Source organism: Oncorhynchus nerka, linkage group LG8 (genome assembly GCF_034236695.1).
Source record: "Oncorhynchus nerka isolate Pitt River linkage group LG8, Oner_Uvic_2.0, whole genome shotgun sequence".
Lineage (NCBI taxonomy): Eukaryota > Metazoa > Chordata > Actinopteri > Salmoniformes > Salmonidae > Oncorhynchus > Oncorhynchus nerka.
Window position 1 is genome coordinate 29,730,114 of NC_088403.1, and position 13,838 is coordinate 29,743,951.

Here is a 13,838-nt window from a genome sequence, read left to right on the forward strand (position 1 = left end):
ATGTATAATTTCAACAAAAAATTAAACTAGGTATACCGTTTTCTATGATTTTATCTGCGATATGCAAGTAATTTGTGAGTGGAAACATTGTGGACAGGCAAAATAGTAGCCACTATTCTATTTGATAGGGGTCCTTCGTTTAGCGCCAGATTTCAGTTCTTTCTCAGTAGTATTTTGAAGAAACGACGATAGCTAGCTAGAGAAGTCCCTGAAACCATCAAGTAAGGTGAACAATATAATTATTTTCAAGCAAATGTTTTCTTGGTCACTACACAAAAAGTATACAATCGACAACGTAATTTGACCTGAAATTTACCTCGAAGTGACATTGTTGCTACCGCGGCATTCGCACTGTCTGGGGTGGAGATCATATTCATAATGTGTTTGCTAGCTTGCTGTACGCGTTGTTGCTAGTTTAAGCGCTGTGAAAATCGGATAACTTACTTATTTCGATGTCAGTAGGAAACAGATAATGGGAGAGAATATACATAATGGAAATTGTAAAGCTTTAGCTAGCCGTGTCCATAAATAAGTTAATGACATGTCAATAAACAATTGTGTCTTCGGGATATGACTGTTAAAATACCTGTGCATTTTTTATTCCTAGATCTGCTTTTTAATCAGGAAAGGCTTGATCTTAAAATTCCAGGAAATGGATGGTAAGGGATACAACTCGTGTGTCTGTGTTTGTTGGGGGGGAATAATCAATATATGGCTTTGATCAAAACAAAACTCTATAACACTGTGTGTGTGTCAGGTGATGATGACCTGGACCTTCTAACAGAGCTGCTGGCTGAGAACGAGGCTGGAGAGGAGCAGCAGGCTAGCCAGGAAGCAGAGGATAACCTAGATGACCTGTTTGACAACGATGATGATGATGAAGAGTACAGGGAGGGACTGGAGGGGGAGGGTGGGGAGAGGGAGGAAGAAGATGGAGCCGTTGCTCTCTTTGGAGATGTGGATGGCATTGAAGAGGAGGAAGAAGTCGAAACACAGCCGTCTGGAGGGAAGGCTCCTGATAACCTCAATAAATCCCAAGAAGATTTACAAGGTTTGTCCACAAGGAGTTCAGTACCTCAAAATGATTATGATAGCACTATAGCGTAGCATTAACGCCTATATTATGTATACAGTAAATGTTTCTAAAATGCAGATACCTACTCTTAAAGTATGTCAGCTTCACACACGGTCTCCTTTGCTTTTTAATTCATGGCAGGTTTCTGGTTCTAATCATATTTGTTGTGTTTCTGTGTGTTCTCAGAGGAGCTGAGGCGTATGCAGGAGCAGATGCAGAGGCTGCAGCAGCAGCTAGAGGCCTCCCAGAAGAGCTCTACAGCCACCTCTACCCCAAACAGCATCCCAGGAACAAAGGCACCTTCCAAAGCTAACACTCCCTCACAGGGTCCCCCCAAACAGAGCTCCTCCAAGCCAGTTCGTCCCACACAGAAGACCAAGCCCCAAGCAGGTATTACTTTCGTATGTTTTTTTGTGTTTCAGCATGTCAAAGCTGAGCTTACAGGAACACAGTGGCGACTTAAGATGTCATGTAAGGAGCATCTGTGTAAAGTGTAATGGGTGACGGTGGTGCCTGTGGATGTGTGTTTTAAAGGAATCTCTTCATCTGTTGTTTTTGACAGTGGGAAAGCCCTCGTCTGCCCCAGACCGAGGAGACGGCACCAAGCTACAGGAGTCCTCCGACTTCACCGCTCAGCTCAACAACGCTGACCTGTTCAAACGCAAAGGTCAAAGGACAGCTCACCAGGTCCAGCCCAGCACTACAGCAGCCGCTACAGACACCAGAGGTCCACTGGTGGAGATTAAGACTCACAGCTCCTTCCAGCCAATAGCAAGCAGCAGTAGGACCAACAGTTCATCGCTACCTTCCCAGTCCAATGCAGCTGCAGCCCTGTCCGCCGTACGACAGGCCAATCCCCTTCCATCTCTCCCTAAAGATGTCGCCATCGAGAAGTACTCTGGACTGCGGCTGAGGTCAGAGCACACACACACTCATCTACCTGTAACACACACACACACACACACTCATCTACCTGTAACACACACACACACACTCATCTACCTGTAACACACACACACACACTCATCTACCTGTAACACACACACACAATCATCTACCTGTAACACACACACACACACACTCATCTACCTGTAACACACACACACACACACATACTCATCTACCTGTAACACACACACACACTCATCTACCTGTAACACACACATAAACACTCCAAGGTTTCTTGCCCGAGCTCAGATCTAGATTCTGATTGGTTCGTTGGTTTCAGGCGACCACGCGTGTCCTCCACGGAAATGGATCGTAAGATGGCCGACCGCAAGCTGATTCGGCTCTCCCAATTGCCTGAGCGCCTGGCCCGGGAGAAACTGGATGAGTGCGACTGGGTCACCTTCGCTGTGCTGGTCAACAAAGCTACACCACAGAGCAACAGCAGTGTAAGACCAGAATTATTCAACTTTTATTTACAAAGTCAGTTAAGAACAAATTCTTATTTACAATGACGGTCTACCGGGAAACAGTGGGTTAACTGCCTTGTTCAGGGGCAGAGCGACAGATTTTTACCTTGTAGACTCGGATTCGATCCAGCAACCGTTCGGTTACTGACCCAACGCTCTAACCACTAGGCTACCTGCCATCCCAAATTACCACAGGAGGTTGGTGGCACCTTAATTAGGGAGGATGGGCTTGTGGTAATGGCTGGAGTGGAATAGGTGGAATGATATCAAATACATCAAACACATGGTTTCCATGTGTTTGATACCATTCCATTTGCGCCATTCTGACCATTATTATGAGCCGTCCTCCCCTCAGCAGCCTCCACTGCTCCATACTGTATACCAACATACAACTTCAACATCTACAGTAGGTCAATGATCATGTGGTTTTATTGACATGGACACTCAGGACTCCAGAAGTATGTAAGGTTGACCAATGTTCATTAAAAACAAGTTATTGACTTGACAAGAAGTGGGCCTGCCTGTATTCATTTCAGATGGGTCAGAGATCAGCGCTAAGAGTTGTCTCCCTCCCTCCGCTCACAGGGTAAGACGTTCAGCATCTGGAAGCTGTCTGACCTCCATGACCTGGAAGTGTACGTGTCTCTCTTCCTGTTTGGGGAGGTGCATAAGGAACACTGGAAGACTGAGCCAGGCACCGTCATGGGCATCCTCAACCCCAACCCCATGAAGGCCAAAGACGGATATGACGGGGTGAGTGTGTGTGTGTGTGTTTACTTTCTCTGTAGTGTGTGTGTGTGTGTGTTCTCACCATCACTCTCTCTTCTCCCACCCCTTCTCTGTCTCCCCCCCCCCCAGGTGTCTCTGTCAGTGGACCACCATCAGAAGGTGTTGTTGATGGGGGAGGCTCAGGACTATGGCACCTGTAAGGCAGCCAAGAAGAACGGAGACCCCTGCTCTCAGATTGTCAACCTGGTGGGTCTGCCTTTACATCCAGAAACACACACACAACCTGAACCGCTCAACAGCTCCTCCATCCACTCTCTGACCCACACTGACCCTCAGAACCGACCTAAAGGCTGATCGGTGTCATTCATATACCACCGCCAAATAGAGAGGGGGACATTTGAGAACTTGTGAAGTGACATAGTTTCTAGCGTTTTCTCTGCAGTAGGAGGGTGTAGGACGGTTGCCATGTGCTATCTCTCTCTCTCTGCAGTAGGAGGGTGTAGGACTGTTGTCATGTGCTATCTCTCTCTGCAGTAGGAGGGTGTAGGACTGTTGTCATGTGCTATCTCTCTCTCTGCAGTAGGAGGGTGTAGGACTGTTGTCATGTGCTATCTCTCTCTGCAGTAAGAGGGTGTAGGACTGTTGTCATGTGCTATCTCTCTCTCTGCAGTAGGAGGGTGTAGGACTGTTGTCATGTGACTCTCTGTTGTCATGTGCTATCTCTCTGCAGTAAGAGGGTGTATGTCATGTGCTATCTCTCTCTGCAGTAAGAGGGTGTAGGACTGTTGTCATGTGCTATCTCTCTCTCTCTGCAGTAAGAGGGTGTAGGACTGTTGTCATGTGCTATCTCTCTCTCTGCAGTAAGAGGGTGTAGGACTGTTGTCATGTGCTATCTCTCTCTCTGCAGTAAGAGGGTGTAGGACTGTTGTCATGTGCTATCTCTCTCTGCAGTAAGAGGGTGTAGGACTGTTGTCATGTGCTATCTGTCTCTCTCTGCAGTAGGAGGGTGTAGGACTGTTGTCATGTGCTATCTCTCTCTCTGCAGTATGAATGCCAGTACTGCCAGTACCACGTCAAGGCCCAGTATAAGAAGATGAGTGCCCAGCGGGCCGAGCTGCAGTCGTCTTTCTCAGGGAAGGCCACAGGGAAGGCCAAGGGGAAGGGCAACAGCCTGAAGGAACGACTGTGTCAGACTGGCTTCCACTACGGAGGCATGTCCTCACCAGCCTGCGCTGCCGCACTGTGAGTGTGTGTGTGTGTGTCACAGTGAATATTGTGTGCATGTGTGTGTTGGTTGGTCAGTGTGTTTATCTACGTAAACGTCAGTCGTCTCTAAGCGGTGTTTTCCATTAGCGCCGGTAATCAGCCGGTTACAGACTCATTTTCAATCGGCTTCTTTTCATTTAAACGTTTCAATTCGCTAGTCCATCGAGTCCTCTCCCGCTAGAATGAGCGATCTGCATCTCTTCTAGCGCTCTGTTGATCGGATAGGCGCCTGTCAGTCACAAAGCGAGCAATGACAGAGGAACGCAGTCTGCTGTCTGTCCCGCCTCCTGGTACAATTTGTGTGTGCTGTGGTTGGTTGCAGTCAAATGTCTTTACACAGAGGAGGGAGAGAGCGTGATGGTCGTGAAGTTGCACGTCCCGTGTAGTAATGTAAGTGGTAAATCCTGTCTTTCTGGCACATTCATTTCTTTGGCGTGTTTCACATAGCTGGATGGCTACTCCAGCCACGCGGAGTCATGACCATCAGACTATTTACTGTGCTTTGATTGACAGCTAAACAGCAAGTGTTGACTCGTTTATAAAAGGTGTCGAACGGACTCGAATGAAGTCTCCTACATCCCTCTGTCATTCATAAATCCCCCAGCGTGGTTATATGTCGACGGCATCACATCAGACAAGGAAAGCGAAGGATTTCCTAGGTTTCCTTTGCTGGGATGTCGGGGTTTGCCAGACAGTGATTCTAAAGTGAGTGACTCTCGTCTCGTCAGTCGGTGTAGCCTAACCAATGGCATCGTTGAGAGGCTCTGTCATTTGGCTCCCTTATTTGCATAGGCTACTGGTAGGCCGAGGCTTTTTGGTGAATGTCTGCAGATAAATTCTGAAAACATTTGATGAAGATGGTGAATCATCACTGCAGGAACGTTAGGTAGTGGAGGGCCTCATTCTGGTTAATTGGGGCCCTCACGGAATCCAGGCATTAAAACAGAACAACAACATTCAAACATTTATTGACCTTAGTAGGGAACCAACTAAATGTATTGAAAATGTATTAATTTGCCCAAGTTTATCATAATGTATGAACAGAATGCAATACCACAACACATTTGTCTAATCTGGGAGGTAAACTCAATAATGTATTCAATCATTTCGCAGTGGATTCAGGGTATTACACTGTACCAGAGGCCATCAAAATAGAGCTGGCAGGCTACTCTTTCTGTTTTTTGGCTGGCTACTCCTTCTGTTTGGCTGACTGGCTGGCTAATCTTTCTGTTTGGCTGGCTGGCTGGCTACTTTTTCTGTTTTTTGGCTGGCTGGCTACTCTTTCTGTTTGGCTGGCTGGCTGGCTACTCTTTCTGTTTGGCTGGCTGGCTACTCTTTCTGTTTGGCTGGCTGGCTGGCTACTCTTTCTGTTTGGCTGGCTACTCTTTCTGTTTGGCTGGCTGGCTGGCTACTCTTTCTGTCTGGCTGGCTGGCTACTCTTTCTGTTTGGCTGGCTGGCTGGCTACTCTTTCTGTTTGGCTGGCTGGCTGGCTACTCTTTCTGTTTGGCTGGCTGGCTGGCTACTCTTTCTGTTTGGCTGGCTGGCTGGCTACTCTTTCTGTTTGGCTGGCTGGCTGGCTACTCTTTCTGTTTTTTGGCTGGCTACTCTTTCTGTTTTTTGGCTGGCTGGCTACTCTTTCTGTTTGGCTGGCTGGCTACTCGATGTAGTTGTGGAAAACACTGCTCTATGTGTTTGTCTGCGCTGTGAGTCAGTATGTGTTTGTATTGTGTTCACTTATGTACACCTCCGTTCCTGTCTAGGTCTGCATCTGGCCCTAAGAAGCCCACCCAGACCACTCTAGGGAACCTGTTTGTGAAGGGATCAGACCAGCTGGCCAGCCAGGCCAAGAGACTGGGTAAGACTGGGGGAGATGGAGGGAGTGAGTGGGGGGCGAGAGAGGTTTAAGGCTGGGGGAGATGGAGGGAGTGAGTGGGGGGCGAGAGAGGTTTAAGGCTGGGGGAGATGGAGGGAGTGAGTGGGGGGCGAGAGAGGTTTAAGACTGGTGCTCTTTCTTAATGTGTTTGATTGTTTTTCAGCCATGAAGTCTAACGAGGTGTCTGGCTGCTCAGACGACTTCAAGGACCTGTTATCCATGCCTACCCCGGGAGCCCTCCAACTGAAGAGACACCTCACCAAACCCCCAGGTAACTGACTCACTCAAGCAGACCAGACCAAACCCATGAACACATCAGATGGGCCATCTGGAGACTAGAGAAAGACAGGAGGGCTTTAGAAGGAAACACTTTTGATTTATTTTTTACCTTGGTGTGTTTTCTCCCTGCTTGTTAATGCATTAGAATTACTGTATATCATCTTTCTCTCTTCTTCCACCTTCTCTCTCACTCCCCCAGGTTCCAAGGGCTCAGCTGGTGCAGGGGTCCAGTCCATCTCTGCCTCTGACCTCCTGAAGCAGCAGAAACAGCAGCAGAAGCAGCTCTTAGAGAACCGTAGACGCCGGGCAGAGGAGATCCAGCAGAGGGTCCTCCAGAACACAGGCAGGGCGGGGGTCCCCGGGGCCTCTCCCCCATCTAGAGGGACCCTCCTTTCCCCTAAGTCTGCCTCAGAGGTCCCCAAAGTAACCCAGAGCCCCACCGCCCCCCACACCCCAACACTGGGCAGGGGTTTTAACGAGGGAGATGATATCTTGTTTTTTGACCACACCCCTCCTCCGCCCCCGACGCCACACAGCCTATCAGCAGCCAAGGTAGGTGGTGCTCATCCTATCACATGCTTTCATGCTTAGTGTACACTGTTGCACTGTTGATTTGACTGTAGAATGGATGTCATAGAGAGGCTAGAGTTCAATGGTCACATAGGTTGGAGGTTAAAGGTGAAGCTGCCCCTCTCCTCTCTAGTTGGCTGCTCTGAAGAAGCTGAGAGTGAAGGGTGCTGGGCTGGCCAAAGAAGACCCCAACGCTGTGAAAAGGAAGAGGAGCAACAGCACTGACATCACCACCAGGGTGCAGAAGAACCTGTCCTCGCCCGATGGTACACACCTGAGCACACAGACACACATACACACACACACACACAGAGTCCCTGTTCTTACCCATCCTCTGGGATCTGCCTCTGTACAGGTGAACAGCCTGGGGCCAAGGAGGAGGAGCCAGCCCAGAAGAAGAGGCGGGAAGAAATGGACTACGTCCAATCAGAGGAGTTCAAGAAGATCCTAAACGCCAAGTCCCGTCACGGGGCCGAGCTACAGGCGGTGAGTCAGCAATTACGTAACCATAGCAGCCTAGTGTAACTGCTCCCTTTTCTGTGTAACAGTGTAATGATTCCCCCTTATCTCTAGCCCAGTGTTATAATAGTTCCCCTCTCCTGTAATGATTGGATTAATAGTTCCTATCTCTCTCTTTAGGCTGAGTACCAGCAGCAGGAGAGCTACTTTGACCCCCTGGTGAAGAAGGAGGCGATGGAGGACAAGATGAGGAATATCAGAGAGCAGAAGTGTCGAGCCGTCAGCTGTAAAAAGGTCCGTGTCCAATCACAGGTCTTGTTCTCTAGTGTCATCAGCTATCAGCTAACGGTTTTATTCTGTCGAGTCAAAATCTACTCCTGGGATTTGAACCATCAGCTTTCCTTTACGTAAGTCAGATGAAAGCGCCCATCTCCTAGCACCTCAGAATATTCCCCATGAGCCAACTAGCAATTTAGACCGGTACGATTACAACGGTCCCAATGGCGTGTAAACCTAGCATGATAGCAGATCGGCCAGACTCCTAGCATGATAGCAGATCGGCCAGACTCCTAGCATGATAGCAGATCGGCCAGACTCCTAGCATGATAGCAGATCGGCCAGACTCCTAGCATGATAGCAGATCGGCCAGACTCCTAGCATGATAGCAGATCGGCCAGACGGCTCAGAATTCTAATTCACCTACTAGCAACATGATTTAACCGTCCTGTCAGACCGATATAACTGTGTCTTTACGGCTTAGTACAGACACATATTTATCTGTGTTTTATCTGTGTCTTGTCTCCAGTGTAAGTACACATACTTCAAGCCTGCTGATCGCTGTGTGGAGGAGAAGCATGAGCTGCAGTGGCACGACGCCACCAAACGCTTCTTCAAGTGCCCCTGTGGACAGAGAGCCATCGCACTGGACCGCCTGCCACACAAACACTGCAGGTGAGACACGTACACACACACACTACAGTTTTTATTCACGGCCGGTTGTGATACAGCTTGGATTCGAACCAGGGGCTGTAGTGACGCCTCTTGCACTGAGATGCAGCCACTCAGGGGCCCAGTTGAAACGCACACTGTCAAACACAATGCAGGTCACGTGCTACTGCGCTCATCAGACATGATAATGCTGCATTCTCTATTGCAGTAACTGTGGCCTGTTCAAATGGGAAAGGGACGGCATGTTGAAGGTAAGTGTCGCGTTTTTAGTGGGTTTGGAGTTAAGATCCGTCTCCCGTCTGATCGGTCCTTGGTTTGACTGCTACTTAATGTTCCCTAACTGTTTCCTGTTCCTGTCCACAGGAGAAGTCAGGGCCTAAGATCGCTGGGGAGCTCCTGCAGCCTCGAGGTGACGAGCAGCCCAAGTTCCTCAACAGCATGCAGTAGCCCTGGGTCACTGACCGTCACCTTCATCATTGTCTTCATCATATGAAGCTGCTGGTGCTGTTGGAGTATCTTGTGTTATATTTATTTGCATGTCGCTTTTTAAATTTACTTTTTAATGTTTGTTTTTAGTGTCAATGTCATTTTAAGTTGATTATGGATTTTAAATTGCTGTGTTTTGAATGGATTCGACTGAATTTCCCGAATGAGCTGTTTGTCGTTCCCTGCTGCTGGGTTTGATGTGGATGTGCTGATTAAATCGTGCTGAGTGATTTACCAACAATCTCCTCCTTTTTCTGACTTGGGCTCGCTGGAAGAAATTGTCTCCGGTGCTATATTGCGTCCTTACAGTCTGGGGGAGTCTTAGAGACACCCAAAATAGTAACGGGGGCTGGATAAACAGAAGATTGGATACGTCTGAACCAGGGAGTCCGCTCACTGTTTTGCGTCTCCCAAATGTGATTTAAAACAGCTTGACGTGATAGCCTGCCTCATCACAATAACTAACAGTCGGTTCGAAGCAGGTTGTGTAGAACACAATCTATCAACCACACCATGTGACCAGATCATGGCTCATATAAGGAACAAACAGGCACTAGTTAAACTCCTGAGGTTAGAGACCTGCCTGTCACAGTCTTTTTAGTTGGACTTCTTTCCTCCAGTTTTCTCCTTTCTCTGTCTCTCTCTCTCTGTCTGTCCTCTGCCCAGTGCTGTCTAAAGTTTCAGCTGTGGAATGTTGGTAAGTCTCGCATGGAATCCCGACGTTTGTCTCCGTCTGATGAGTTCCCCAGGACTCACTCGCACACTCATTTTATCATTCCTTCTTTCTCCAGCTTCCCCTCTCTCCACCCTCCTTCAACTCTCTTTCTCACACACACACACACATTTGATTCAGATTCTGAATCTAGGCGCTTAAGAATTCACCCCCTGATTTATCAACACTTACTGTAACAGTAAGAGAAGCTATATATGCCCCAAAAAAACATGTTTTTTTTTCACGGCAGTACATTGTAGTATTGTGTTTATTGGTGTCTGTGGTCCTGCATTACAGTAGGTTTCACATTTGTGATTACGGTTACAATACAGGAAAGACCACACAGTTTGATACACAGACAGATGTGAAAGATACACAGACCACACCAAACAGTACACCACACGGATAGATGCACAAAGATAAGAGATTGAAATAAGCATGCATAGAAACACAACCAATCACGACAGCCTCCTTTTTCAATCTTGACCTGCCACACTCACAAAGTCTTTAAACGTTACATAATATTACCATTTTAAAATGGATTTAAATTGTTTTGTACTTAAACCTTTTTACTCCTAGGTGAGTGATGGTTTGGCCACCTCCCATGCTCTTGTTATGTCCGTCTGATAGGCTTGGTGTCTTAATTGACACAGGGTCCTGCCAATCACAGGCTGGTGCACTATGTTCTGATCTCCTTGGCCTATGGAGCATGCTCACCAACCGCGGGGATAACGGGGGTAGAGTCCATCATAGTGGAACTCACGCCACTGCTCTGTCTTCTCCCGTGTCCTCTCATCCTGCTCTGTGGATGGAGAGAGGAGGAGAAGGGAGCCGAGAGAGGAGGGGAAAGGAAAAGGGTTGAGGGGTAACCTGCAGAGTGTCGAACGCGGAGGACTAAGGTGTATTTCTGTCCTTCGTGTGAAACACTTTGGTTTACTTATGTGGGAGAAAACCATTTCCAGAAACACATTGGGCACGAGAACTACCACAAACCCAACACATCCCTACACAGACATGTGGTCACAGTGTTCAGTGCAGCACACTGTGTGATTACTTTGATTAGACTCTGTGATTACTGCAGATAAATCAAGCTGTGGCGTTTACCACTAAGAGGTATAAAGGGTCTGAGTTGAACCAAATGGGCACTTAGGGTTTTAAACCTCATCTTTGGAACAGAGTTAGTCGGTCTTACCATCGCGCTCCTCTTCCACATAGTTCTCAAACTCGTTCCTCTGTTCGTCATAGTACTCCCTCCTCCTCTCATCAGCTGACAGCCTTACCCTCTGCTCAGCTACGCAGGGAGGGAGGGGGAAAAGAGAGGGAAGCAAGGTGAGATGGAAGAAGGTGTTATGGTTAGTGAGGTAGAGTGAGATGTGTTGTCTTAGTTACGTCATGAACCTCGAAGATGTTTGGCGCCAAACTTCCAACCTGTCCTCACCTCACACTTTCCTCACGTCACACACTGCAGGCAGTCCACATCTATCACACAGTGTTTGGGAGAGATACTGTACCTGTTGCTTTATATACACACACACACACACACACACACACACAGGCCGGTACTGTATACATTGGACACTAGCCCTCATTGGGGTACTCATAGACGTTTTAAGGTGACATCACAACATTTGGAGTACACACACACAACAACAACAACACACACAACAACAACAACAACACACACAACAACAACAACACACACACACTGAATAGTAGGTTGTTTTCTTACAAAACGGTTCGGTGGAATGAGGCTTTGCGCAAAGGAAACTTTCTCAGGTACTAGGCTTACTGGTAGGGTTTGCGCTCTCTCTCTCTCTCTCTCTCTCTCTCTCTCTCCTCTCTCTCTCTGTCTGTCTGTCTCTCTGTCTGTCTGTCTGTCTGTCTGTCTGTCTGTCTGTCTAAATTAAATTCAAAGGGATTTATTGGCATGGGAAACATGTTTACATTGCCCAAGAAAGTTAAATGAACACTAAACATTACACTCACAATTTTCAAAGGGATAGACACATTTCAAATGTCATATTATGGCTATGCACAGTGTTATAATTATTATGAAAATAGGGAAAATAAATCAACGTAAATGTGGATTGTATTTACAATGGTGTTTGTTCTTCACTCGTTGCCCTTTTCTTGTGGCAAACAGGTCACAAATCTCTCTTTCTCTCCCTCTCTCTTTCTCTCTTTCTCTCCCTCTGTCTCTCTGTCTCTGTCGTCGTGGCTGCAGACCTCCTCACGTGTCTTACTATAACCCAGTGACCAAGTTAACAGACCTTTTCATTATCCTCAGGTTTCTTCTCTTTCTTTTCTCTCTCTCATTTCCTCTTGTTGTCTCTCTCTCTCTGCACTAGAATGGTTAATTGGTCCACACATTCCTGTCTCAGCTCTTGCAGTGCCTTCCCTGCTACCTGCGCATCACTCCCCTAACACGGTCACAACAAAGTCGTATACACCTACACACACATTCATGCACACACACACTTCTCCCCCTTCTCTCTCGGGCACACCCAGCGCCTCAGTGACTGGCTGGCAGGCGATATAAACAGTATTTTGTAACTAAAACTTTTCAAGGAATGTGGGCTTATTTTCTCTGACCGGTGGCCCAGAGAGGTGCACTGACAGGGAGCTGGAGCAGACGACAGCCTATCTGTCTCTGGGACTGGCTGAGAGGGACAGAGAGGGAGAGAAGCTGCTCCATACTACCCTGTGACTCCTTTTGCTGCCTCCAGCCAGTGTGTGTGTGTGTGTGTGTGTGTGTGTGTGTGTGTGTGTGTGTGTGTGTGTGTGTGTGTGTGTGTGTGTGTGTGTGTGTGTGTGTGTGTGTGTGTGTGTGTGTGTGTGTGTGTGTGTGTGTGTGTGTGTGTGTGTGTGAAACAGATGGCTTCAAATGCTTTTAAGCTTTTGGGGCAGCTGCTAGCGATTCACCTGTGGGTGATTTGGAGTCTTTAGTCTGCCCTCAGAGTTCACAGCCATGACCTCAAACCACACCATCCAACATTTTAATCCACAGACCATCAAATGAATAGACTTTGAGTACACACACACACACACACACCACCAGCCTCTACAGACTGCTGTAAACCTCCCAAAACAAACTGTCCATAATGGCACTAGCAACTTCAACCACATGCAAACACTACCATCATCAACCCGCATGCCCCCTGTCCTGCCCCTGCCCTGGCTCCATGGTAACGCCCCATAGTGATGGTAAACAGCCTCACCGAGGACCTCCGCCTCATGTTTGGCCGAGCGCCGACTACGCTTTTTGAAGAAATTTGCTGCATCCGCCTCGGGCATGAAGACTCGCCGAGCTGACCCTGGGGGCAGAGGGTAGCAGGTAATGGTCAAAGAGGGCCATTGGGGTCACTCAGGTTGGGGAGGGGGATTGGAACATATGACACTCACCTTTGGGCTCTGCAGCTTTTCCCTCTCTTCCATCTGCCACCGATGCACTCCGCACCCCGGGGGAGACTGGGAAAGACAGAGGTTTTTGTCAATTTTACACTTGAGCTGATCAGCAAGTCCTCTTTCTAGAAATTCTGCACATGCACCTTTCAGAAAAGGTCTGAAAACATCAAACCTTTGCCATAAAAATAACGTTTAAAAAGTCACCCTACACCTCCTCTACCATACCCTTCCTTGACACCCCCAGCATGTCAACCCCCCATCGTGGTACTTACGTGTGAGGATGAGGAGGGTGGCGAGCAGAGAAAGAAAGACCAGATGAGTCCAGGACATGATGAAGAATACAGTGAAGCAGCGCTGCGAACAGTCAAGTTATGAACTGAGAGAGAGGGGGAGAGGGAGAGGCAAGGGAGGGAAAGGGGAGGGAGTGAGAGGCGAGGGATGGAGAGAGTGGGTGTGAAGAGAAAGAGAAAGAGAGGGAGTTTTGGGGGAGGGGGGACAGCTGGAATTTCATTCGCCCAGAGGAGGGGTGAGGAGAGGGGGCATGAAATATAACCTGAGACAGAATCTGTGTTGTCGTTACTGAGAGACACTTAAGAACCCACGAGAAAAATCTGCAGAGT

At 48.0% G+C, this 13,838-nt stretch overlaps 2 protein-coding genes across 3 annotated transcripts; one reads left to right on the plus strand and one right to left on the minus strand.

Moving 5' to 3' along the window:
* The first annotated feature begins 124 nt into the window (after positions 1-124).
* On the plus strand, positions 125-9,342 carry mcm10 (minichromosome maintenance 10 replication initiation factor). 2 transcript variants are annotated; one of them, XM_029665975.2, is made up of 18 exons: positions 125-226; positions 608-659; positions 758-1,051; positions 1,262-1,465; positions 1,638-1,989; positions 2,304-2,469; positions 3,076-3,243; positions 3,349-3,465; positions 4,265-4,461; positions 6,247-6,341; positions 6,523-6,630; positions 6,838-7,190; positions 7,342-7,474; positions 7,564-7,694; positions 7,848-7,961; positions 8,473-8,618; positions 8,824-8,866; positions 8,979-9,342. In XM_029665975.2, exons 2-18 carry the CDS (start codon positions 653-655, stop codon positions 9,060-9,062), a joined length of 2,712 nt encoding a protein of 903 aa, XP_029521835.2. In that variant the 5' UTR covers positions 125-226; positions 608-652; the 3' UTR covers positions 9,063-9,342. The 2 variants fall into 2 exon arrangements, with proteins under 2 accessions (XP_029521835.2, XP_029521836.2); XM_029665976.2 differs by having other exon boundaries at positions 135-221.
* Positions 9,343-10,063: 721 nt separating this feature from the next.
* LOC115133721 (unique cartilage matrix-associated protein) lies at positions 10,064-13,623 on the minus strand. The gene is made up of 5 exons (XM_029667206.2): positions 13,491-13,623; positions 13,216-13,281; positions 13,032-13,127; positions 11,006-11,104; positions 10,064-10,615 (listed from the first exon to the last, which is right to left on the minus strand). The coding sequence occupies exons 1-5, from the start codon at positions 13,546-13,548 to the stop codon at positions 10,527-10,529; spliced, it is 408 nt and encodes a 135-aa protein (XP_029523066.1). The 5' UTR covers positions 13,549-13,623; the 3' UTR covers positions 10,064-10,526.
* Between the last annotated feature and the right edge of the window lie 215 nt (positions 13,624-13,838).

What these genes read in the sequence shown, in the direction of transcription:
- mcm10 (XM_029665975.2), top strand. An exon ending in TACTCTGGACTGCGGCTGAG is followed by an intron (nt 1,990 to 2,303) that starts GTCAGAGCACAC and finishes CGTTGGTTTCAG; the next exon opens with GCGACCACGCGTGTCCTCCA. An exon ending in ACACCTCACCAAACCCCCAG is followed by an intron (nt 6,631 to 6,837) that starts GTAACTGACTCA and finishes TCACTCCCCCAG; the next exon opens with GTTCCAAGGGCTCAGCTGGT.
- LOC115133721 (XM_029667206.2), bottom strand. Translation starts at nt 13,548, where the DNA reads ATGTCCTGGACTCATCTGGTCTTTCTTTCTCTGCTCGCCACCCTCCTC. An exon ending in CACCCTCCTCATCCTCACAC is followed by an intron (nt 13,282 to 13,490) that starts GTAAGTACCACG and finishes TGTCTTTCCCAG; the next exon opens with TCTCCCCCGGGGTGCGGAGT. An exon ending in AAAAGCTGCAGAGCCCAAAG is followed by an intron (nt 13,128 to 13,215) that starts GTGAGTGTCATA and finishes CTCTGCCCCCAG; the next exon opens with GGTCAGCTCGGCGAGTCTTC.